General features: G+C 50.5%; 2 protein-coding genes across 6 annotated transcripts; both read left to right on the top strand.

Moving 5' to 3' along the window:
* The first annotated feature begins 1,484 nt into the window (after positions 1 to 1,484).
* Yju2b (YJU2 splicing factor homolog B) lies at positions 1,485 to 12,811 on the top strand. 5 transcript variants are annotated; one of them, XM_087594357.1, is made up of 10 exons: positions 1,485 to 1,514; positions 5,017 to 5,240; positions 6,715 to 6,768; positions 7,129 to 7,211; positions 8,198 to 8,279; positions 9,344 to 9,404; positions 10,415 to 10,557; positions 10,634 to 10,806; positions 11,862 to 12,000; positions 12,183 to 12,811. In XM_087594357.1, exons 5-10 carry the CDS (start codon positions 8,276 to 8,278, stop codon positions 12,626 to 12,628), a joined length of 966 nt encoding a protein of 321 aa, XP_087450483.1. In that variant the 5' UTR covers positions 1,485 to 1,514; positions 5,017 to 5,240; positions 6,715 to 6,768; positions 7,129 to 7,211; positions 8,198 to 8,275; the 3' UTR covers positions 12,629 to 12,811. The 5 variants fall into 5 exon arrangements, with proteins under 5 accessions (XP_087450483.1, XP_087450481.1, XP_087450484.1 ...); XM_087594355.1 differs by having other exon boundaries at positions 8,198 to 8,253; XM_087594358.1 differs by lacking the exon at positions 1,485 to 1,514 and adding an exon at positions 2,782 to 2,825.
* Positions 12,812 to 14,071: 1,260 nt separating this feature from the next.
* On the top strand, positions 14,072 to 20,465 carry Mri1 (methylthioribose-1-phosphate isomerase 1). The gene is made up of 5 exons (NM_001010947.2): positions 14,072 to 14,494; positions 15,150 to 15,325; positions 17,328 to 17,504; positions 17,593 to 17,817; positions 19,846 to 20,465. The coding sequence occupies exons 1-5, from the start codon at positions 14,124 to 14,126 to the stop codon at positions 20,004 to 20,006; spliced, it is 1,110 nt and encodes a 369-aa protein (NP_001010947.1). The 5' UTR covers positions 14,072 to 14,123; the 3' UTR covers positions 20,007 to 20,465.
* Positions 20,466 to 21,733: the final 1,268 nt, after the last annotated feature.

Genomic DNA, 21,733 nt, shown 5'->3' on the forward strand with positions numbered 1-21,733 from the left:
TTGAAAGAGAACCCACAATAGACCTTAAGTACCCACTGCACTGAAGTCTGACCTGGTAAGCAAACAACTTCCTACACAGGTTGTGAACAGGAGTGTGCGTCAGGGTTACTCACAAGGAGAAGGCCAGAATCTCTGATCACACTGTCTGTCAGTCCCCTCACCTGGTCGTTGACTTTCTATACAGCTGAACTCAGGGACCTTTGAGAATCTCCCCTGTTCCTGACAGAAATGAGGATATCTAGAGAGACTCCTGCATCTCTCAATCTATCAGACTATTAAAATCATGGACTCCAAAGAAATGGGAATTTCCACAGGACTCTCACAATGGGCAAAAGAAAGGCACCAACCAGAGGGGCAAGAGATTTCACACAGTTCTAACGGTTTTGCAGACCACCTTACAGATGAGACTGAAGCCCAGATGATGGTGGGTCAATGGTGGGCGGGACCACACCTTGACCAGGAGGGCTTAGATGTGCAGATCCTTATACCTTTAAACCTTGATCTCACACCAGAACTTAGGTTGTTCCTTCCCCAAATCTCTGTCCCTCTCTCTAAAGTGCGAACATTGACTAAACCTCTTTTTTCTGCTTTCTGCTTTTGTGGTGTAGGCAGGGGTTTTGGGGTGCGTATTTTTTTGAGTCAGGGTTTCTCTGTAGCCCTGGCTGTCCTGGAACTCACTCTGTAGATTCAGAGATCCGCCTGCCTCTGCCTCCCTAGTGCTTCGATTAAAGGCATGTGTCACCATTGCCCAGCTTTGCTTTCTACATCTAAGATTTATTTTACCTGAACGTGTGTTTTGGCTGCATATATGTATGTGCACCACATACATGCCCAGAGGCCTACAAATATTCCTCTAACTCTCCTACCCTCATACCTTCACCTTTGTAGCACCCTAGCAATCACCCACACACATATATGTATTTTTTGAGACAGTGTACTCCTGACAGGCCTTTGATTATGTAGACTCCCTGCCTCTGCCTCCAGAGTGTTGGGATTAAAGGCGTTGGCCACCACGCCTGACCACAAACATAATCTTTTTTTAAAACCCTAAGTAAACAGCGGGTGCTGTATAGCACATTGGTAATCCCACTACTTGGAAATCACAAGGCGAGTCAGAAATGCAGAGTCATCTTCAGCAATATGATGAGATCCAGAGCCAAACTGGGATACAAGAAACCAGGTCTCAAAAGTCAGTCAAATCAAAGCTTAAAATTAACGAATCAGCTCCTTTCCAAAACTCAGCCGCCAGGGCTGGGCGGAGGCGAAGTAGAACTTCCGGGAGGGAGGGACCAGGTAGCCATCTCAGTTTGGGCCCCGCCTGGTGGGCGGGGCTTTCCCCGGCTAGACAGGTCTGAATTGGTCGGCCTGCAAGAGTCTCAGCCAATCAAGATGACGAAAGTGCCTCGCTCCGGCTCGCGCAGGCGCCTTCGGGCCGCAGAGGCGGGCGATCCGCGGGTTCCAGGCTCCGGGTGTGCTTCCGGGCTGGTGGAGGCGTGACGTCAGGAAGAGGGCAGGTAGGTACGGGGTGCGGACCGGTCCGCGACGGCGACGGGGGGTGGCAGGTCCCCAATCCCACCCCTTGGCCTGCCACGGGAGACCTGCGGCCTCGAGCGGGTTCCCAGGACCCAGCCGCCGTTTTCGGCCAATGGCGCCTCTAGGCGTCTTATGGAGAAAATGAGCCCTCCTAGCCTGAGTTGAAACATGGTGCTTGGGAACAGTAGCTTTGGGGCCGGCGAGGTGGTTTAGCTGGTAGTGGCGCTTGCGGCCAAACTTCACGACATGAGCTCGACCCCTGAGGATGGTCAAAGAATCAATTCTTATAGGCTGTTCTCTGACCTACACTCCCACTTCGTTGCACCCTCCGCAAACACACACAAAACAAATAAATGTAATTTGTAATGGGGCTAGCGAGGTGGCTCTGTGGTTAAGAGCTTGAACTGCTCTAGCAGAAGACCAGGGTTCAGTTTCCAGAGCTCACAGCTGTCTGTATCTCCAGAGAATCCAACCCTCTACCCTTTCCGGGCACCTGTGCACACACATAAACATAACAAAAATAATTTTTATAGTTGGTAGTAGGTAGGAGAAAGCTGGAATTGTCACTGTTCTTTGTCCCATGCCTGCTCTTCTCAATACTTAAGCCCTGTGATGACGCCCAATGGCATCCTCACTGACTGAATCCTTTAGAAAAAATTTTCCCAAATGGGGAAAGTAGGAATCAGGTAGCTGCTGACCCACAGTCAGGCAGCTAGGAAGCAGCAGAGAGATTGATGCCCAAGCTGTAGTTTGCTGTGGCAAATGAGGTCAGGAGTGACCCTTGGCACTGAAGAACCCCCTGTGCATCTATCCACCTGAGCAGTCTGTATGAAACCTGGCTGTGGAGCCATTTAAGCTTAAGCTGGGGCTGGAGGATCTGGAGTCCTGGGCCAGCCTGGGCTACATCGAAGGGTATGCCTCAAACATGTTAAACATTGTAAAGCAGACCCCAGGCACAGACCGCTTCTCCCTCCGTTTCGTTTTTGTTTGGTTTGTTTTTGCTTTTTGAGACAGGGTCTCCCTGTGTGGTTCTGGATCTTGCTGTGTGGACCAGATTGGCCTCAAACTCAGTGTGTACCCTCCTGGTTCTGCTGTGACTATAGCTGCCCTCCCATCTCTCAGCATAGAGCACACTCATTCACACACACACACACACACACACACACACACACACACACACACACACACAAGTGCTGAGATTAAAGATATGTACCATCACTCCCTGGAATGCATTCTCTTCTGACAGGTAATGAGCGGGCACTCGAGGAAAGTCAGACCCAGGTCCCCAGCTGGTAAGAGATGGAGCTTGAATTTAAACTCAGGCAGCTGTGCCCCCCAACCTGACTGGGTATTTAAGTACTTGGACATCATAAGTATCTGGGAGAGGGCACACTGAGATGGCTCAGTAGGTATGCCTACCAAGCCTGACTACCTGCGTTCTATCCCCAACATGAGGAGAGGAGAGAACTGACTCCCACTCCTCCTCTGACCTGCACACACTGACACAGTCACACTTGTACACACACACACACACACACACACACACACACACACACACAGTGATTTCTTTTTTTCTTAATTTAAGGGTGGAAAGATGGCTCAGTAGTTAAGAGCACATACTGCTTTTCTGAAATATCTGAGTTCAGTTCCCAGACCCCATGTCAGGTGACTCAACAACTGTCTATAGTCCCAGCCCCAGGGAGTCGGACGTCCTCTCCTAGACTCTGGGCACAATCACACACTATTTAAAAATAAATTTCTCTTAAAAAACTTCCCCCATGGAGGTAGTGGCCTCCTAGCATTTAGCAGGCAGAAGCAGGCAGCTCAGGGGCAGCCAAGGCTACATAAAGAAACCCTGTCTCAAACCAGAAACAAACAAAAAACAAAAATAAAAACATTGTCAAGGCAGTTGGGAAGAGAGGGGAAAATCTTAAATGCAGTTTCTGGATTCTGGCATCTCAATTTGCATTTGAGACTTTACCCGACACAATGCCAATGTCAGGCTCTGGTGCTGTGTGAGTCCTCAGTGGTCATTGAATAAAAAATAAAAAGGAAAAGAAAGGTCATGACTGCTTCTAAGTGGAGCAGAAAGTCTATTGTAGATAAAAGGAGAGCAGAGGCAGAGCCGTCTGGGTCTGGGAGAGTCTAGAGAGAACATGGCCGGACTGAGCTGGACCATGTGAGGAGAGAAGAGGACAGGGGGAATCAGGTGCAGCACCCAGGAGGGCAAAGATACAGAAACCCAGATGTCTGGCGCATAAATTTATATATATATATATATATATATATATATATATATATGCATGCATATGCCTCTGGGAGGAGGGTAGCCCAACCCCTGGGTTAGAAAGTTTAGGGGACAGGATATACCAACCATACCCCTTAATCTGTAGGGACTGAGGGGTGCTGGGAGGACCAGGTGGCCAGGTCTGACTTGATATATTAACTAGGTGCCTCAGCCATTTGCCCTGGGTTTGAAGTTAACAGTTACCCACACAGCAGTGAGATGTGACCCAACTGAAGCTAGCACAGTACGTCTTGGGCATAAGCTATAGCTCAGTGCTAGGACCCCTGCCTGGAATCCTCCAGTGAGGGTCAGAGAAGTGGAGCTTAGTGGGAGAGTACTGACTTAGCCTTTGTGAGGTTCTGAGTCCATCTCAGTGGTTCAGGAGCAGTCTGCTTGCCTGGCCTCTACAGACAGCCAGGGACTCAGCTTGTCCAGAACAGAGCAAGAGAGGAGAGGGGTAAGAGACTTCCTCAGAGAGCAAGGTCTGGGAGGCAGAAAAGCCTGTAGATTTGATTGTAAACTAGATGGGAGCTTCTAGGAGGCCGGGGCATGGTTACACTGCGTATATGTGAGTACTAGGTTTGTGAGTATATGTAAGTACTGAGTATATGTGAGTACTGAGAATATGTGAGTACTGGACTGGTGAGTTTATATAAGTACTGAGCATATGTGAGTACTGGGTCAGTGAGTATATGTAAGTACTGAGTATATGTGAGTACTGGGCTGGTGAGTATATGTAAGTACTGAGTATATGTGAGTACTGGGCCAGTGAGTATATATAAGTACTGAGTATATGTGAGTACTGCGCCAGTGAGTATATGTGAGTACTGGGCAGGTGAGATGGCTCAGTGGCTTTCCACTAAGCCTACAGCCTGAGTATAGTGAAAGGCTCACATGAGGAAAGGAGAGAACTGACTCCTACACGTTGTCCTCTGACCTCCATGTGCTTCACATGCCATACACACACAGAGAAATTCACGTTATAAAGTGTACATTTAAAAGGAGCCCTTTGCAGCTTCTGCAGCAGGAGCAGGACAGGCGGTAGGAATTGAGGGAAGGGCTAGGACGGATACCAATTGTACTCGGACACCTCAGTGTAGAGTCTGGAGTCACATGGCTCTCTTACCTGTCTGTCTGTCTGTCTGTCTGCCTGCCTCCCTCCCTCCCTCCCTCCCTCCCTCCCTCCCTCCCTCCAGGCTCTCCTTGGCTACCCCTGCACTCTGTGGAGGCTCAGCGTCAGGTTGCAACTCAGAACTCCTGTGAACTCCAAGAACCAGAAGATCCAGGCCACAGAGCCCCATCTTCACAGCCTCCGCAGCCCCCGCAGCCTCCAAAGGGCACTCCTCACTGCATGTGCTCGCCAGGCTGATTTCACAGTTGGAGCCTTGCTAGTAAGACCCTACAGGCAGTTCCCAAGATGGTGAGTAGAGGATTCCCAGGTCTGCACTCCTCCTGGCAGCCCTGCCCATCCCAGGCCCTTGAGTGGTCATTATTGGTTGTCATATATGGTGGTTGCAGAGCTTCGCTGGGAACTGGAACACCCCACCCCCAGTCACCTCTCTGTGAAGATCTTGCTCCCCTCCTGCCCTTTCCCTTCCTTCCTTATGCTATTTAGCTAAGGATGATCTTAAACTCCTAGTCCTTCTTCCTCAGAGATCCATATCCAAATGCAGGATTATGCCTCCCTGCTTCAGAGTGGGGGATGGAAGCCAGGGCCTTGCAAGTTCCAGACAGGAGCTCTGCCACTGAGCCACATTCCAACCCTGCCTTACCCCAGCCTTCCTTACCCCAGCCCTGCCTTACCCCAGCCTTCCTTACCCCAGCCCTGCCTTACCCCAGCCTTCCTTACCCCAGCCCTGCCTTAGCCCAGCCCTGCCTTAGCCCAGCCTTACACTAGCCACTATAAAATGTGTGTGTCCCTGCCCACTTTCTTCTTCAGTTTAGCTCTAGGAAACTCATCCTCTGAAAAGGAGGCCCTGTACAGCTAAGCTAATCAATAACTTTTAAAAATAGATAATTATGCTTTTGTTTATTGTAGAACAGGTGTGCGTGCATGTGGTGGTCAGCTTGGAGGAATTGGTTCCTCTTCCACCCTGTGGTCCCCAGGTTTAAATTCAGGTCCTTAGGCTGGCAGACACCATCAGCCCTAAGCAGCCGCTTCTGCCTCACCACCCCTGACAGCAACACTGCTGCTTCCAGCTGAGCCTGCCTGCCGTGAGCGTCCAAACTCTCCCGTCTGCCCTCCCTGCTCTCCTTGAGACTCACGGCCTCTTCTGTCATTGGTTGTTCTTGCATGTGTGTTTATGGACACATTTCCAAATATAACCTGTTGAGTGCAAACACTGTCGCTCGTGTGTGTGTTTTTAGGGATGACATTTGGCACTGGGAACCCGTTGGTGTGTTTCTCTTTGGGGAGAGCAGCCTCACCTGCTCCCAGATTTCCTCAGTTGCCTGTGGTTCTATGTATAGGGTAGAGGCCTCATGGTCTTCACCCTGTCCTCTTTAACATGTTGGTTGGTGTTCTTGTTCACCTCATGTTTGGGCAGTCATGTGGGAGAGCCTTCACGGGTATGGCTTGTAATGCCTCTAAGAGACATAGTCTCACAGCAAAGTCCTCTGGACCTCATAATCAATCTCCTGCCTCCTCTCCCACAGTGGTCACTGTGCCAGAGTTGGGGGGGGGGGGCGTTGCAGTTGGGCAGCTGCTGCACAACCCTGCGTATGGATCGGTTGTGGCTTTCCGTGTGGTCTCTGTCTCTTGCAAAGGGACATTTTCTTGATGAGGGATAAAGACCACACTTGTTGGTCTAGACCCCGGAGGAGGACATGGTAACCTGGATATGGGGTGCGTAGGCCCTGCATGGCCTTCTCCAACTTTTTCCCTCTGCTTTCAGGGGGAAAGGAAAGGCCAGAACAAGTACTACCCTCCGGACTTCAACCCCGAAAAGGTGAGCATCTCCCCACAGCCCCACAGCTTAGGGACCAAGTGTGACAAGTCACCTAGAGAAGACTCGCAGGCCCCTCCCTGGAGAATGTGTGCAGACTCTACCCAATTACCATGCCATTACATATAAAGCATTCCTAAAGATGCTGGTGTCCCTGGGGGCTCCTGGAACTGCTTCCTTCAGATACCAAGGACAACTCTGTCCCTGGCCCCAAGCTGTGTACCTCCACACCTCCCATGTTGCTTGTAGGGTGTAAGAATGAAGCCCCTCCTACTTAGGAGGCATTGTCCCCCAGCGTAGGAACAGCAAGGGAACAAGCTACCCAGCTTAGCCCGCTCTCCTTCACTTACCCTTTCTACACAGCATGGCTCTCTCAACCGATACCACAACAGCCACCCACTTCGAGAACGGGCTCGGAAGCTCTCACAAGGCATCCTTATTATCCGGTAAGAAACTTCTCCCCTTCTCCCAAGACCTCCACTTTGCATCGATCTCATATCCCCTAATTGACTGACCCAATGCTGCAAGGTTATAATTCCATGAAGCTGATAGACAGTGCATCAGTCAGCCATCACTGTGTGAGAGAACAATCAGTCAGCTATTGCTGTATGAGAGAACAATAAGCATTTTTATTGATAACAAGGCTGGGCGTCTCTTCTGGGCTTGGAAGGGAGACTAGGCCTTCTTCCTTTATTGATGAGTGCTTGGAGGCAGAAGACAAGTCCTGTGGGGCCTTGGCCTGTATGGGTAGACTGCTCCACAGTGGGTCTCTCTTCCAGCAGACCAGCTATATTATGGCTCCAAAAGAAGAAGTGCCAGGGGTCTTAAGGCCAAGACAAGACCTGACACCCTTGAACCTTCTTTCCTATTAGTTGTGTGGTCAGACCCTGACTCCAGGCCTGGGACCAGACTCTGTCTGGGTAGGACAAGCCAGAGAGTGATGCATAAGGAAATGAGCACAGAAGAAAGAGTGGCCAGCCAGGGCCTGCACAGGTGTACACATCTGCCTACCAAGGACTATGTGGCCTGAGGCAGGAGGATTACTTGAGTCCAAGAGTTCAGGAATAGACTAGGTAACACAGCCAGAATACATCTTAAGAAAAAAGGGGTGTGGGGAGCAGTGACTCAGTGGGTAAAGGCATTTGTGGTCAAGCCAGATAACCTGAATTCGGTCCCCACACCCGCAGAATAGAAGGATAAAACCAACTCATGAAGGTCGTCTTCTGACCACCACACACAATGGTTAAATCAATAAATAAATGCAAGAACAAAACATTTAAAAAAAACAACAGGTTGGGGATTTAGCTCAGTGGTAGAGCGCTTGCCTAGCAAGCGCAAGGCCCTGGGTTCGGTCCCCAGCTCCGAAAAAAAAGAAAAAAAGAAAAAAGAAGAAGAAAAACAACAACAATTAAAAGTCCTTGTCTTTGTTTAGATTTGAAATGCCATACAACATCTGGTGTGACGGCTGTAAGAACCACATCGGCATGGGTGAGCGTGGGTGAGCGCCGCAATGGGTGAGCATGGGTGAGCGTCGCCCTCCCCACCTGCCTTGCCCACCCCTTCAGCCCCCTCTGTGCCAGGTGTTATGAGACACTGGAGATGTTGTCAACCCCACCTTCTGACAAATCAGAAGGTGGCAGGTACCCAAACCAGAGAGCAATGAGAAAGCTAGGCCCTGAGGTCCAGATCCTGGGCAAGGGCAGGGCAGGGTCCTGCCTCAGGGCTAGCTAGACTGCAGGAAAGACGATGACAATCTAGGAGCACAGTGCTGGGAGACAAGGTGGCTGGGGGAGGAAAGGATGAGGCTGTGAGGAAGGTGAGTGACCCGCAGACTACCTAAGGATGTGCACTGTCGGAACAGAGACCAAGCCTGGGGAGTGTTTAAGCCCCTGGGTCCTGTTCCTAAGATTGGAAACGGAGGGAGCTGAACCTCCGCAGGTGCCTCATGGCCATCTTTAGCCAAAGCTAAAGCAGCAGGCGGAGAGGAAGACAGGGAGGTCCTGCCATGGGCAGCACCCAGGCTCAGTTCTTTCCAGTCAAGCTCTGCGACTCAGTCAGAAGACAGGACTGGTTTTCCTCCCAGGAAAAATCAGATATCTTTGAAAAGAATAATGAAAGCTGAGTTTATTCACTCAGGTAGTATGTGTTTATTTACTGAGACAGGCTCTGGCTGTGTCATCAAGGTTGGCCTCAAACTCCATCTGGCTCTGCCTCTGCCTCCCAAGTTCTGAGGTCACAGACATAACCCACACCCAGCTCTCCATCGACATTTTACCCTCGTTTCTCTCTCTCTTGACAAGATGGGAAACAGAGGCCCAGAGGAATAAGGCACCCTGCTTAGGCACACGCAGTTGGGAGTCAGTGGAAGCAGGATTGGACAGGACCTTCTTTTCAGTCCACACTGTCTATAGCCATGTACTCCAGTACCTCCCAAAGTTCATTCTTTCCTACTGCGAGTTTCTGTGCCCATCCAGGGCACCTGCCCTGCCAGGCAGCAAATTATCCTGTCTGCCTCCCAGCCAAAGAAAAGCTGTAGAGGTGCCTTGGACCCAGCCTCTCTCTCTCCCCGCCCTCTCAGGTGTGCGCTACAATGCAGAAAAGAAGAAGGTTGGCAATTACTACACGACTCCGATCTACAGGTAGGAGCCTCTGGTGGCACTTTAGGGATAGGCATGGCTTCGGGCTACAGGGTCCATACAGGAGTCTTGAAAGGGAAGGATCTCAGCATCTTCCTCTAGAGCCTTCCTGTGTAGAGCTGTCCAGCCGGTCTGTCGCCCTCCTCCAGCACTTCATGGCTCCCACCTTCTCCAGTAAAAGGTCAGGCTCTCTCACTGCGCTTCAAGCCTTGTAACCTCTGCTCCCTCTACACACAAGCTGAATGGCTCCATCCCTGTGCTGTCCCCACACTGCCCTCAAAGGGCCCTTTTCTGAAGCTCTCGCCTCTTGTGAGGTAGCTCTTCTTGCTGGTGCGTTCTTAGGCACAGCAGCCCCTCCCAGAGCAGATTATCTTACTAGCAGCTTTCCCAACTGTTGGCACCCAGTCTGGCACAGAAGAGCCAATGGAGGGGAGAGGGGAGGAGTGGGTGGGTGTGAGGATACCTAAGTGGGTGACTAGATAGGTAGGAGAGTAAACAAGTAGAGGATGGGTAGGTGGATGGATCTGAAGACGGATACATAGACGAACCAATGGGCAGGCTGCATGGATAGCTTGGTAGGCAGATGGATGGGTAGACAGACGTGGATGAATGAATTGATGGATAGCTGAGTAGATGGGCTGGTGGATGGGTAAATAGGTAAGGGATGAGCAAATGAACGAAAGCCGGCTGTCATGTCTGGGTGGTGGGCTGTAGGTGGAGGTAGGGTCCTACTGTGTAGTCTGCGGAGTGCTGGCTCGCACTGACGTTTCTAACAGTTGGGGTGAGAGCCAACATGAGCATGGAGAGTGGGCCCTGCACTCTGAACCTCCAGCCCCACCTTCGGCCTCTTGGTTGCTCCCTCTGTATGCACGCCTGTGCATCTTCATCAGGGTTTGCCCAGATCTGAGCTGGGTTGGGACTCAGTGACTTCTTGAAGGGTGTGGTACCCCAAAAGAAGTGGGCAGTAGTTCTCAGGATAGGGCCACAGCATCCTAACTCCAGTTCCACTCCAGGTTCCGGATGAAATGCCACCTCTGTGTCAACTACATCGAGATGCAAACAGACCCTGCCAACTGTGACTATGTCATCGTGAGTGGTGCCAGTCGCAAGGAGGAGCGTTGGGATATGGAAGACAATGAGCAGGTGCTGACCACAGGTGAGCACCATCTGCTCGCTCACCCCACACGACCCTCAGCTGCTTCCCCAGAGTCATGCTTATGTGGTCCTTACAGAGCATGAGAAGAAAGAGAAACTGGAGACAGATGCCATGTTCCGCCTAGAGCATGGTGAGGCTGACCGCAGCACGCTAAAGAAGGCCCTTCCCACCCTCAGCCACATCCAGGAGGCACAGAATGCCTGGAAGGATGACTTTGCTCTGAATAGCATGCTACGGAGGCACTTCCGGGTGAGGGAAGTCCCACGGGGAAGCAACACAGACTCCGAGCTGGGAGACCATGGTTCAGACCTGTGTCCCCTGTGTCCCCACATCCCACCTGCAAGCTGGGCACTTGCTGGCTGACCCTGTAATCCCTGTGTGCTGCACAAGAGTCGCGCCCTGCCCAAATCTCTTCCTGCTACCATAACAAACACACCACAGGCTGTGAAGTCTACTCTAAAATTATATTCTGTCCTGTTGTGCAAGCTGGAAGTCTAGCAGTGACACTCCTACAGATTGACTATGTACAGAGTGCCCAATCTCACTCCTCACAACTTCCTGCTGGTCTAAGGGGCAGGTAGGACGCACAGGCTCCCTAAGGCTCCTTTGTAAACCAGGAAGAGCCCTCACAAAGTTGCCTCCCCAAAGCTGTCACAGAGGGAACTAAGTTTCAACAGAAGCAGGGAGCCAGTTTCAACGCTGTCTCCCTGTGGTTCCAGCTACTCGGAACTGGAATGGGAGAATCACCCAAGCCCAGGAGTAGGAGACTAACCTCAAAAACAGAATGCTGGGCCCGGTGCTTCTAACCACAACACTCAGGAAGCTGAGGCAGGGGAACTACTTCAAGTTCCAGATCTGTCTAGGTTACAGAGGGAGACCTTGCCCTCCCACCCCCAAAATAAAAGGGTAGGAAAAATTCTAGGACCCCAGAATCATCAGTATGTCTCGGGCTTAAGTATGGTCTTAAATTCTCATCCCTGCCTGGGGTCACAGGCATGGGCTAGCACACGTTTTTATCAGGTTCGATATGAGTTCGATATGATTTATCTAGTAGGTCATACCTGCAGCCCATCACTGATCAAAGTGTAGCCTTGTGGCACATGGCCATCTTTTTGTCATGAATGCAGGACTCTGATGTTCAGAGCCTCTATATATGGGACCACTTTTGTATCACAGATTCTGTATGGGCCCTTCCCTTGCTTCAGTGTCAAGGGAGAAACTGACCCAGTGGCTGGATTGAAGCCGCTGAGTCTCAAGGAGGTGGGGTTCTGATGTTCCTGCCTGTGTGCCACACCCACCCATAGGAGAAAAAGAAAGCCATGCAGGAGGAGGAAGAGAAGGACCAGGCCCTGCAGGCGAAGGCCAACCTAGCCATCCCTCTTGTGCCAGAGTCGGAGGATGACCGCAGGCTGGCTGCCCTGCTAAGGTTGCACACCCTGGACTGTGAGTGCTGGCTCTGGGCTGGGGGGTTCATGGGAAGCAGAGGTTGCAGGGTTTGGAGGCACTTGATCCCTGGTGGGCCATGTTCTTTACACTGGTGTGAAGAAAGCTCAAGGCCAGGGGTATGCTCTGTGCCTATTCTGCCCGAGCCCTGGCCCGTGTATAGCACTCCCTCTTCCCTACAGCTTATGAGGACAAACAGAGAATGAAGCGGACAGAGATCATCCACCGATCATGGTTCCCCTCAGCCCAGGGACCCAGCACTAGCAGCAGCAAAGCTAGCACTGTCCTGAAGAAGCTGTGCCGGGGCCGCAGACCACCCACCGGCAGCGCAGGGGCACCGGGGGACCTGGGCATAGTGAGGAGAAAGTCTCGAGAAGCTCCAGAAAGTCCCCAGTGTACAGCGGACAACTCCTTGTCAGAAGAACCAAGAGGACCACCCGGAACCACCCCAGACAGCAAGACACTTCAAGGGACAGCAGAGGCACCCAGAACCAGCAAGACACTAGAATCTAAGAGAAACTGTAGTGATCAAGCCTTACCCCTAGGTTCCTCCCAGGAGGACCTGCTGCACCCCAACACCCCCAACGCCTCCCTGGTGGCTGACTACTCTGACTCAGAGAGTGAGTAAGGGAGTCAGAACTCCAGGACTAAAAGCCATGACTTGTCCAGACCCTAGGGACTGGCTGCATTGCTGCCAGCCCAGCCATAAACTTATCTTCCTATACAGATTATTATTTATTTGGTTTTGGTGAGGATGTCTGTGCCTTGATGTAACCCTTGATACCTGAACATTAAAGTTCTCTGTCCCTGCCTTGTGGTACTAAACTCACCTAGTAGCTGCCCAGCTGTCACTTCCACCCAGCTAAGCAATGCTACTGTAGCACCGTTGTGACAGCAGTGTGGTCCCACACAGCATGATGCAGGGTTTCAGATACTGATCAAGATTGGCCATGGCCGGGGTTGGGGATTTAGCTCAGTGGTAGAGCGCTTGCCTAGGAAGCGCAAGGCCCTGGGTTCGGTCCCCAGCTCCGAAAAAAAAGAAACAAAAACAAAAAAAAAGATTGGCCATGGCCTGAGGTGAGGGCAGGGACTACATCAGGAAGGTTGAAAGGAGGCCAGGCTGCTGGAGCCGGGGAAAGAACGCTGAAGCTAGGCAGGAAGAACGTCCAGGCTCCATGTCATAGGCTGGAGTGGGCCACTGATCAACCAGTAGGGATGCTTGTGAAACAACCATAAAACCCCCCCTAATCCAACCAGGTATAGGGGCAGACACCTATCATCCTGGCACACCAGGATAGAATAGAAACAAGGTGTGGTCCAGCTTTAAGATAGGGTTTCTCGGGGCTGGAGAGATGGCTCAGCGGTTAAGAGCACCTGACTACTCTTCCAGAGGTCCTGAGTTCGATTCCCAGCAACCACATGGTGGTTCACAACCATCTGTAAAGAGATCCGATGCCCTCTTCTGGTGTATCTGAAGACAGCTACAGTGTACTTATATATAATAAATGAATAAATCTTTAAAAAAAAGATAGGGTTTCTCATGTAGCCCTGGCTGTCCTGGAGCTCTCTTTGTAGACTAAGGAAGACTCCGACTCACAGATCTCCCAAATGCTGGGATTAAAATCTTGAGAGATTTATTTTTAAACGTTTGCATGTGTAATTATGTTGCCCCACTGAAGTCTGAAAGAGGACCTTGAATCCCTTAAAACTAGAGACAGAGGCAGCCGTGAAGCCAGTGGTCCTCTACAAGAGCAATATGGACTCAACCATTGAGCAGTCTCTTCAGCCCCTAAGAACAAAAGCCCTTCATGGTGCTTGCTTTTAAAGAAATGTAGACAAACGTAGTCCTACGGAAGGTTGTGATTAAGCGCTGGGTGTCGGTGAGCCATAGATGAGCAGAGCTGACGCTGCCAAGTCGTAGCTAACAAATGGACGGTTCTCCGCAAAAATAACCCAGTCACTTAGCATCTTGAGCTCCCAACTAGCCCTTAGGACAAGTGGTCACTCGGGAAGACGCTGATCACGGGACTACTAGGGCGGCGTGTGCGCATGCGCATGCGGCAGGGCGCAACTCCGCCCCGCAACCTGTGCGGGATTCTGTGTGGCCCTGTACGGTAGGCAACATGAGACTGGAAGCGATCCGCTACTCGCCGGGCTCGCTGCAGATCCTCGACCAGCTGCAGCTGCCGGAGCACTGCCACTATGAGACGCTGAGCTCCGTGCAGCAGGCCAGGGAAGCGATCCGCGCCATGAAGGTGCGCGGCGCTCCCGCCATCGCGCTGGTGGGTTGCCTCAGCCTGGCTGTAGAGCTGCAGGCGGGTGCGGGCGGTCCGGGGCTCGCCGCTCTGGTGGCCTTCGTGCGAGACCAGCTGAGCCTCCTTGTCGCCGCCCGGCCCACAGCTGTCAACATGGCCCGCGCCGCCCGCGATCTGACTCACATGGCGGCCCGAGAGGCGGAACTAGAGGGTGCTACTGAAGAGACCGTGCGGGAAAGGTACGGGATCCTGGACCAGACACTGCACCAAACTGAAGCTGTTGACCTCCCTTTTCCATTCTGATGCCAGGGAGCAGGCGCAGTGCATGCATGTACCGTGTCCAGGGGCCCACAGACAGGATTGGAGTCCATCTCTGCTCTGTTCCCCCAAGTCCTTGAATTCAGCCTATTAGCAGCGCCACACCAGTTTCATTACACCGGTTCTGTCTGTCATGTTTGCCTTGAAGTCTTGTGTGTTCTGCCTTGCTTTCCTCTCTACCTTTTTCTTTCACATCCCACTTCCAGTCAAATCACTTTATTCTGACTACCTTTCTGTTACACCTGCCTCTGACCTGAAACTGGACTGTAGAGCATTAAAGCACTAGAGTTAGAATTCCATCAACAGGTTCCTGCTCCTTCCCCTCCTCTTCTGTAAAAACACCTTTTTCCTGATTCTGCCCCTCTTGTTCATCAACTGCCTCTCTCACCTTAACGTCATCATCACAGAGGTAAAAGGTTTCCTTGTCTTTACTGTTGCACCCCACCCCCAGCACCTGGCTCACATATGGCAGTTGTGTCCTCAGAGAAGCTCTAAGGACCCCACAGCTTTAAAGGTTTAACTTTTAAAGTTAGCCAGTTCCCTTCCAACAGTGCTAAGAGCTTCTTTTGTCCCCAGAGTGATCCGCTTTGCCGAGGACATGTTGGAGAAAGACCTCAAAGATAACCGGAGCATTGGCGACTTGGGAGCCCGCCATCTCCTAGAGCAGACCAACCCCAGGGGTGGCAAGGTGACTGTGCTGACCCACTGTAACACCGGTGCTCTGGCCACTGCCGGCTACGGTACAGCATTAGGTGAGGACACCTTCAATTGTCAGGGCATGGGAGAGTCTTGGGGTGCAAGGCAAAGCAACTGGAGCTGGAGGTGTAGTTCAGTGACAAGTGTTGGGATTAGAAATCGCAGCTTGAATCCGGACAAACCACACCAGGCCAACATGGTCCCACGTGGAGGAGGACGACAGAGACAAGGGGGGTGAGGGGGGTCGAGAAGAGAGAAAAAGAGAAGAAGAGGAAGAGGGCAGAAAGGGTCTGCCTTTTATTTGAAATGTGATATAATTGCTCCCAGGTGAAGGTGGGAGTTGAACCAAAGGGAATTTATGGCCGTTGCCATGGCAACAGATGCTCAGGTGCTGTCACTGCCATCTAAGACTGGCTCAAAAGTTTAAAAGCATGGACCCCTCCTGCAAAGACCTATTAAGTTCTCAGCACCCACAGTAGCTACCTGCAACACGGAACACCCAACACCCTCTTCTGGCCTCTGTGGGCACAAGCACTTACATGCATGGAGACACGCACACACAGAATTAAAAATAAACACTTTAGGGATGGAGAGATGACTCAGCGGTTAAGAGCACTGACTGCTGAGTTCAATTCCCAGCAACCACATGGTGGCTCTCAACCATCTGTAATGGGATCTAGTGACCTCTTCTGGTGTGTCTGAAGACAGCAGCAGTGTCCTCGTAAATAAAATATATCTTAAAAAATAAAAGTAAATAAACACTTTAAAAGAGTACATACTTAACTTAGTATATACTAAATTCAGGATTTAGTCCCCAAAACCCAAAAGAAGAAACGACTTCAGCTACAAAAGTGTGAATATTAGTTTAGTTTTGTTTTTTCAAATAATGCTTTGTGTATATGAGTGGTTTTGCCTGCTGTGTGCATCTACACCATGCATGTACCTTATGCCCAGAAGACAGAAGATGGTGTTGGATTCCCTGAAGCTAGAGGAACAGATGGTTGTGAGCCACCCTGTGGGTATTGGGAACCAAACCCAGGTCCTCTGTAAGAGCAGCAAGTGTTGCTAGCCACGGAGCGGCCTTTTTTTTTTTTTTTTTTTTGGTTCTCTTTTTTTTTTTTTTTTTTTTTCGGAGCTGGGGACCGAACCCAGGGCCTTGCGCTTCCTAGGCAAGCGCTCTACCACTGAGCTAAATCCCCAACCCCCAACGGAGCGGCCTCTTCAGTCCAGCATATTAGTTTATTCTTTTTCCCCACCCCCCAGTATATTAGCTCCTGTACAAAAACACTTGGGAAGTCATCTGCAGGTGTGAGCTCATCAAGGGTCTCAACCAGTGGCGTTAGGACCCTGTCCCTCCTCTCGCACACGGATTGAAGTAGTTCTGCCATCAGAAATTAGAAACGTCCCCTGGGTCACCTGCCCGGCCTGGCCACATACCTACAGAAGGGGCATAGCGTCAACTCCCAGAGGACAGGGGAGCAGAGAATGACACACCCTGAGTAAGTAGCCACGAGATAGAGATTTGGGAGCCAAGGTGCAGATTCCTCTTGGCCCTTGGTTCTCAAGAAAGCTCTGCTCTCTGCCAGAGGCCAGCACGCTTGATCTTGGGACCCCAGATCTTCAGAACGAGGCTCCCATTTATTGACTCAGCCAGCAATCATTAAGCAACGACTGAGCCATGGAGAGACACTAGGCTCCTGCAGCCTGGAATACGAGGGATGACAGGGGGTTCCATCCATTCCCAGCACTGCAGAACACACAGAAGATAAACTATTAGCAGTCGCTAAGAACCACTCAGCGGGCTAGGGCAAAGAAGAGCATCTTTCAAGGCTTACCCTGAGCCATATAGCAAGACCCTGCCTCAACAATGACAAGGGCACGGCAGGGACTAAAGATCAGAATGGTGGGGTTGCTATGTGAGACTGAGGCGCCTCGGGGTGTCAGGACGGAGATGTAAAGATGAGGTGGGAAGAGTGCGTCAGGCACAGGAAAGGCTGTGAACCACACTTGCAGCCCTGGCCTGGGGATCACCCTGTGGGTCTGCCGGTCTGCCCACAGGTGTGATCCGCTCACTGCACGAGATGGGTCGACTGGAGCATACCTTCTGCACGGAAACCCGGCCCTACAACCAGGGAGCACGGCTGACAGCCTTCGAGCTGGTGTACGAGAAGATCCCTGCGACTCTCATCACTGACAGTATGGCCGCTGCAGCCATGGTACACCAGGGTGTGTCAGGTGAGTGGGCTGGGCACAGTGGGGCAGGTAACGCCTTGGGCATCCAGAACCAGGTATGTGACCTCCCTGATTCTCCCCCAACCCCCAGCTGTGGTGGTGGGAGCTGATCGTGTTGTTGCCAACGGAGACACAGCCAACAAGATAGGCACCTACCAGCTGGCCATCGTCGCCAAGCACCACGGTATCCCCTTCTATGTGGCTGCCCCCAGTTCATCCTGTGACCTCCGTCTGGAGACTGGAAAGGAGATTGTCATAGAGGAACGCCCCAGCCAGGAGCTGACTGACCTGAATGGAGTCAGGATTGCTGCACAGGGTAAGGTGTGGGGTTGGCACTCTGGGTAGTGTGAGCTTCAGTGGCATGAGCTGCCTGGCTCTTTCAAGCTACTCCTTGTCTGGATTCTGATGATGGAGGTTAAAGTCAAGGCCAGACTGTATAAATAGTACTGGGGTCGTGATGGAGCTCAGTAGGTAGAGAGTTGGGATAAGGACCTGAGTTTGGGGCTCAGAGCCAACTTTTTTTTTTTTTAAGAATTATTTATTTTATGAGAACACTGTAGCTGTCTTTAGACACACCTGAGTAGCATCGGATCCCATTAGAGATGGTTGTGAGCACCATGTGGTTGCTGGGAATTGTACTCAGGACCCCTGGAAGAACAGTCAATGCTCTTAACCACTGAACTATCTCTCTGGCCCCCTAGAACCAGCTTTTTAAAAATCCAGGTATGGTGGCCCCGGTTTGTAATCCTAGTACTGGGGAGGCAAAACTGGCAGCTCCCTGGGGCTTTCGGCCAGCAGAATATGGTCAGTGAGCCCAGGTTCAGTGAGAGACCCTGTCTCAATAAGTTGGACAGTTCCTGAGGTACCACAACTAAGGTTTGCCCAAGGCCTCTATATGCAAGAAAATGTACACACATATAAAGAATTGTGCTAGGTGTGGTAATCCCAACATTCCAGAAGCCCAGGCAGGAGGAGCCACACAAGTTCAAGATGATACAAGTGAGTTTTGGGCAGTGTAGGCTACCAAATGATGCCCTGTCAGAAAAGCATAAATCCAACAAATTTCAACCTGCACAGATATCTGCATAGAAAGCCAGGGGTAGTGGTTCATATACCATACCTGTGACCCCAGCACTGGGGAGGCTGAGGCAGGAGGACTGCTGAGAGTTCAGCGAACATAGTGAGACACACACACACACACACACACACACACACACACACACAAAATCTAAAAAATCAGAGCCAGATGGTGGTGGCAGCCATACACGCCTTTAATCCCAGCACTTGCAGAGACAGGCAGATCTTTGAGTTTGAGGCCAGCCTGGTCTACAGCATGAGTTCTAGGACAGCCAGAGCTACACAGAAACTCTGGGCCCTGGTGGCTGTTCAGGAGGTTGAGGCAGGAAGATCACCAGTTCAAGGCCAACCTAGTCAATATAAACTTTATCCCAAAATAAACATTTTAGAGACAGCCAATGGTGTAACTCAGGTATGTATGAAGGACATAACAGTATGTGCAAGACCTGAGATTTAACCCCGAAACTACATCAAAAACATTTTAAGTTAAAAACAACCAAAATGGGCTAGAGAGATGGCTCAGTGGTTAAGAGCACTGACTGCTCTTCCAGAGGTAATGGGTTCAAATTCCAGCAACCACATGGTGGCTCACAACCATCTGTAAGGGGATCTGATGCCCTATTCTAGTGTGTCTGAAGACAGCGACAGTGTACTTATTTATAGTAAATAAATGAATCTTTAAAAAATACAATCAAAACATATCATATACAGAAGTCTCAAAGAATAACAGACATTATAAAATAATTTGTTAATCTTGGTGGTGTACATCTGGTAAACCTAGCACTTAGGAGGTGGGAACAGGAAGGCCAGGACATCATAACCAGCCTTGGCTACATAGAAAATTTGAGGCAAGCCCAAGCTACATGTATGGTCCTGTGTTAGAGAAGTAATTACATTTTTTAAACTGGTTTTTGAAACATCTATGAAGGACTCCACCCCATCCTGAGAACCAGAAAAACAGATGCAACAGCGAAAGCACACCCATGTCTGCGTCGGTGCAAAGGCCCTGGGGTGGATTCTTAAAATTTTAGGGGCAGGCAAGAGTCGGGTAGAAATCATCCATAAGCTGAAGCCTGCTTGGACAGCACGATGAGGCTGTGCTCTCGCTTGGCCTCAGTGCTTGCATTTCTATGCATTATTTGGTGTCTGTGAATCTAGATTCTCAGGACTCTAAGGCCTAGGAATTACTGTGGGTGAGGGCAAATGCCAACAGCCAGAGAATTCTCAGGGCCAGCCCCCATCCTCACGTGCCCTCTCTCCCCTGCAGGAATCCGGGTTTGGAATCCTGCCTTTGATGTCACCCCCCACGAACTCATCACAGGCGGCATCATCACTGAGCTGGGTGTCTTTGCCCCTGAGGAGCTCCGTGCAGCCCTAAGCGCCACCATCTTCTCAGAGGGACAGACCCTAGATAGTCCCCAGATGTGACTAGCTGGCTTCCCCTGCCCTGCCTTCTTCTGGTTTTATAATAAAGTTCTCAAATGGCTACTCAAAGTTCATCTTCACCCACAGTCCCCTCCTCCAGCTGCAGGAGCAGCTATGGTTTGCCAGGCTCCTCCTTTGAATGATCTATGCATGGGGCAAAAGCCAGATGTGGGAGTCATACACCTATCATCCCAGCGCCTGGGAGGCTGAGGCAGGAAGATTTCTTTGAAGCTTAGGCTACTCCGGGTTATAGATTGAAACAAACACAAGTAGAGGTAATCAGGAGGGTCTCTTAGTTACATTCGAAGAGTTTTTGTCATTTCTGTTCTGTTTTTCTAGACAGGATTTCTCTGTGTGGCCCTGGCTATCCTGGAAAAATCTGTGGACCAGGCTGGTCTCAAAATCAGAGATCCTCCTGCCTCTGCCTCCCGAGTGCTGGGATTAAAGACGTGCACCACCGCTGCCTGGCTATTTCCTTTTATTTATGTGTGAGTGTTTTACATGCAAACTTCTGGTGCTCTCTGAGGCCAGAAAAAGGTACCAGATCTCCTGGAACTGGAATTACAGATGGTTGTGAGCTGCCATGTGAGCGCTGGGAACTAAACCCAGGTCCCCCGCGCTAGAGCAACAAGCCCTATAAAGAGGACACCAAAGTTCAGTAATCAGGATAAAGATTTGTGTTTTAAGACAGCCTCTTTGTGGGCTGGAGAGATGGCTCGGTGGTTAAGAGCACTGACTGCGGGGTTGGGGATTTAGCTCAGTGGTAGAGCGCTTGCCTAGGAAGCGCAAGGCCCTGGGTTCGGTCCCCAGCTCCAAAAAAAAGAACCAAAAAAAAAAAAAAAAAAAAAAAAAAAGCACTGTCTGCTCTTCCAGAGGTCCTGAGTTCAATTCCAGCAACCACATAGTGACTCACAACCATCTGTAATGAGATCAGATGCCCTCTTCTGGTGTGTCTGAAGACAGCTACATAAATCAGAAAAAAAAAAAAAAAAAAAAAAAAAGACAGTCTCTTAGTAGCTCTGGCTTCCCTGGAATTGCATTGTGGACCAGGCTGGCCTGAAACTCATAGAGATCCACCTACCTCTGCCCCCTGAGCACCCTGAGCAAAAGGTCAAAGGTGTGAGCCCCTACAACCTGCTTTGCTTTATTTCTTGAACTCGACAATTAGGCTAGACTGCAACTTAACACTGGGATAGTAGGTGTGTGCAACTCAGGTTCTCATGCATAAACAATAAGCACTTTATCCCCTGGGCCATGTTCCTAGGCACCAGGTGCATGTTTTAAATTTTTTAAAATTAAAGAGAACATAGCTGGGGCTTTAGCTGAGACAGCTCTTGTGCCGCAAGTATGCGACTGCTATCTGTCCCCAACCCAGCTGCAAAATTAATGCATCATCATAACCTAAGAGTTTTGTTTTGTTTTTTTTTTTTGTTTTTTTTTTGTTTTTTTTTTTTAGTGACATCTTTATTCTGTGCGTGTGTCCTGTGATCTAAAGGAGTCAGGTCTCAGCCTCCCAAGTGCTGATATTAAACGTTTGAACTTTTATGCATAAAAACCACATATTCTATAATACCAAATATGATTTTACCCCTGAAAATGTTAACATAATTTTCGTTCCAACTTTTTGGACAGCTGTTCTTAAAGTGTACCGCTCTGTGTTTGTGAAGCCTTGAGCCTTTGCGTCCCACTCTAGCCAATGACGTCCCGCGACTTCCGGCTCTCGTTGCCCC

Source organism: Rattus norvegicus, chromosome 19 (assembly GCF_021556685.1).
Source record: "Rattus norvegicus strain SHRSP/BbbUtx chromosome 19, alternate assembly SHRSP_T2T, whole genome shotgun sequence".
In the NCBI taxonomy this organism is placed as follows: Eukaryota; Metazoa; Chordata; class Mammalia; order Rodentia; family Muridae; genus Rattus; species Rattus norvegicus.

Excerpts from the sequence above, each read along its gene's own strand:
- Yju2b (XM_087594355.1), top strand. Across the intron at positions 6,769-7,128 it reads CGGACTTCAACCCCGAAAAG|CATGGCTCTCTCAACCGATA; the intron begins GTGAGCATCTCC and ends CTTTCTACACAG. Across the intron at positions 10,807-11,861 it reads TGCTACGGAGGCACTTCCGG|GAGAAAAAGAAAGCCATGCA; the intron begins GTGAGGGAAGTC and ends ACCCACCCATAG.
- Mri1 (NM_001010947.2), top strand. The coding sequence starts at position 14,124 with ATGAGACTGGAAGCGATCCGCTACTCGCCGGGCTCGCTGCAGATCCTC. Across the intron at positions 14,495-15,149 it reads GAAGAGACCGTGCGGGAAAG|AGTGATCCGCTTTGCCGAGG; the intron begins GTACGGGATCCT and ends TTTTGTCCCCAG. Across the intron at positions 17,505-17,592 it reads GGTACACCAGGGTGTGTCAG|CTGTGGTGGTGGGAGCTGAT; the intron begins GTGAGTGGGCTG and ends CCCAACCCCCAG.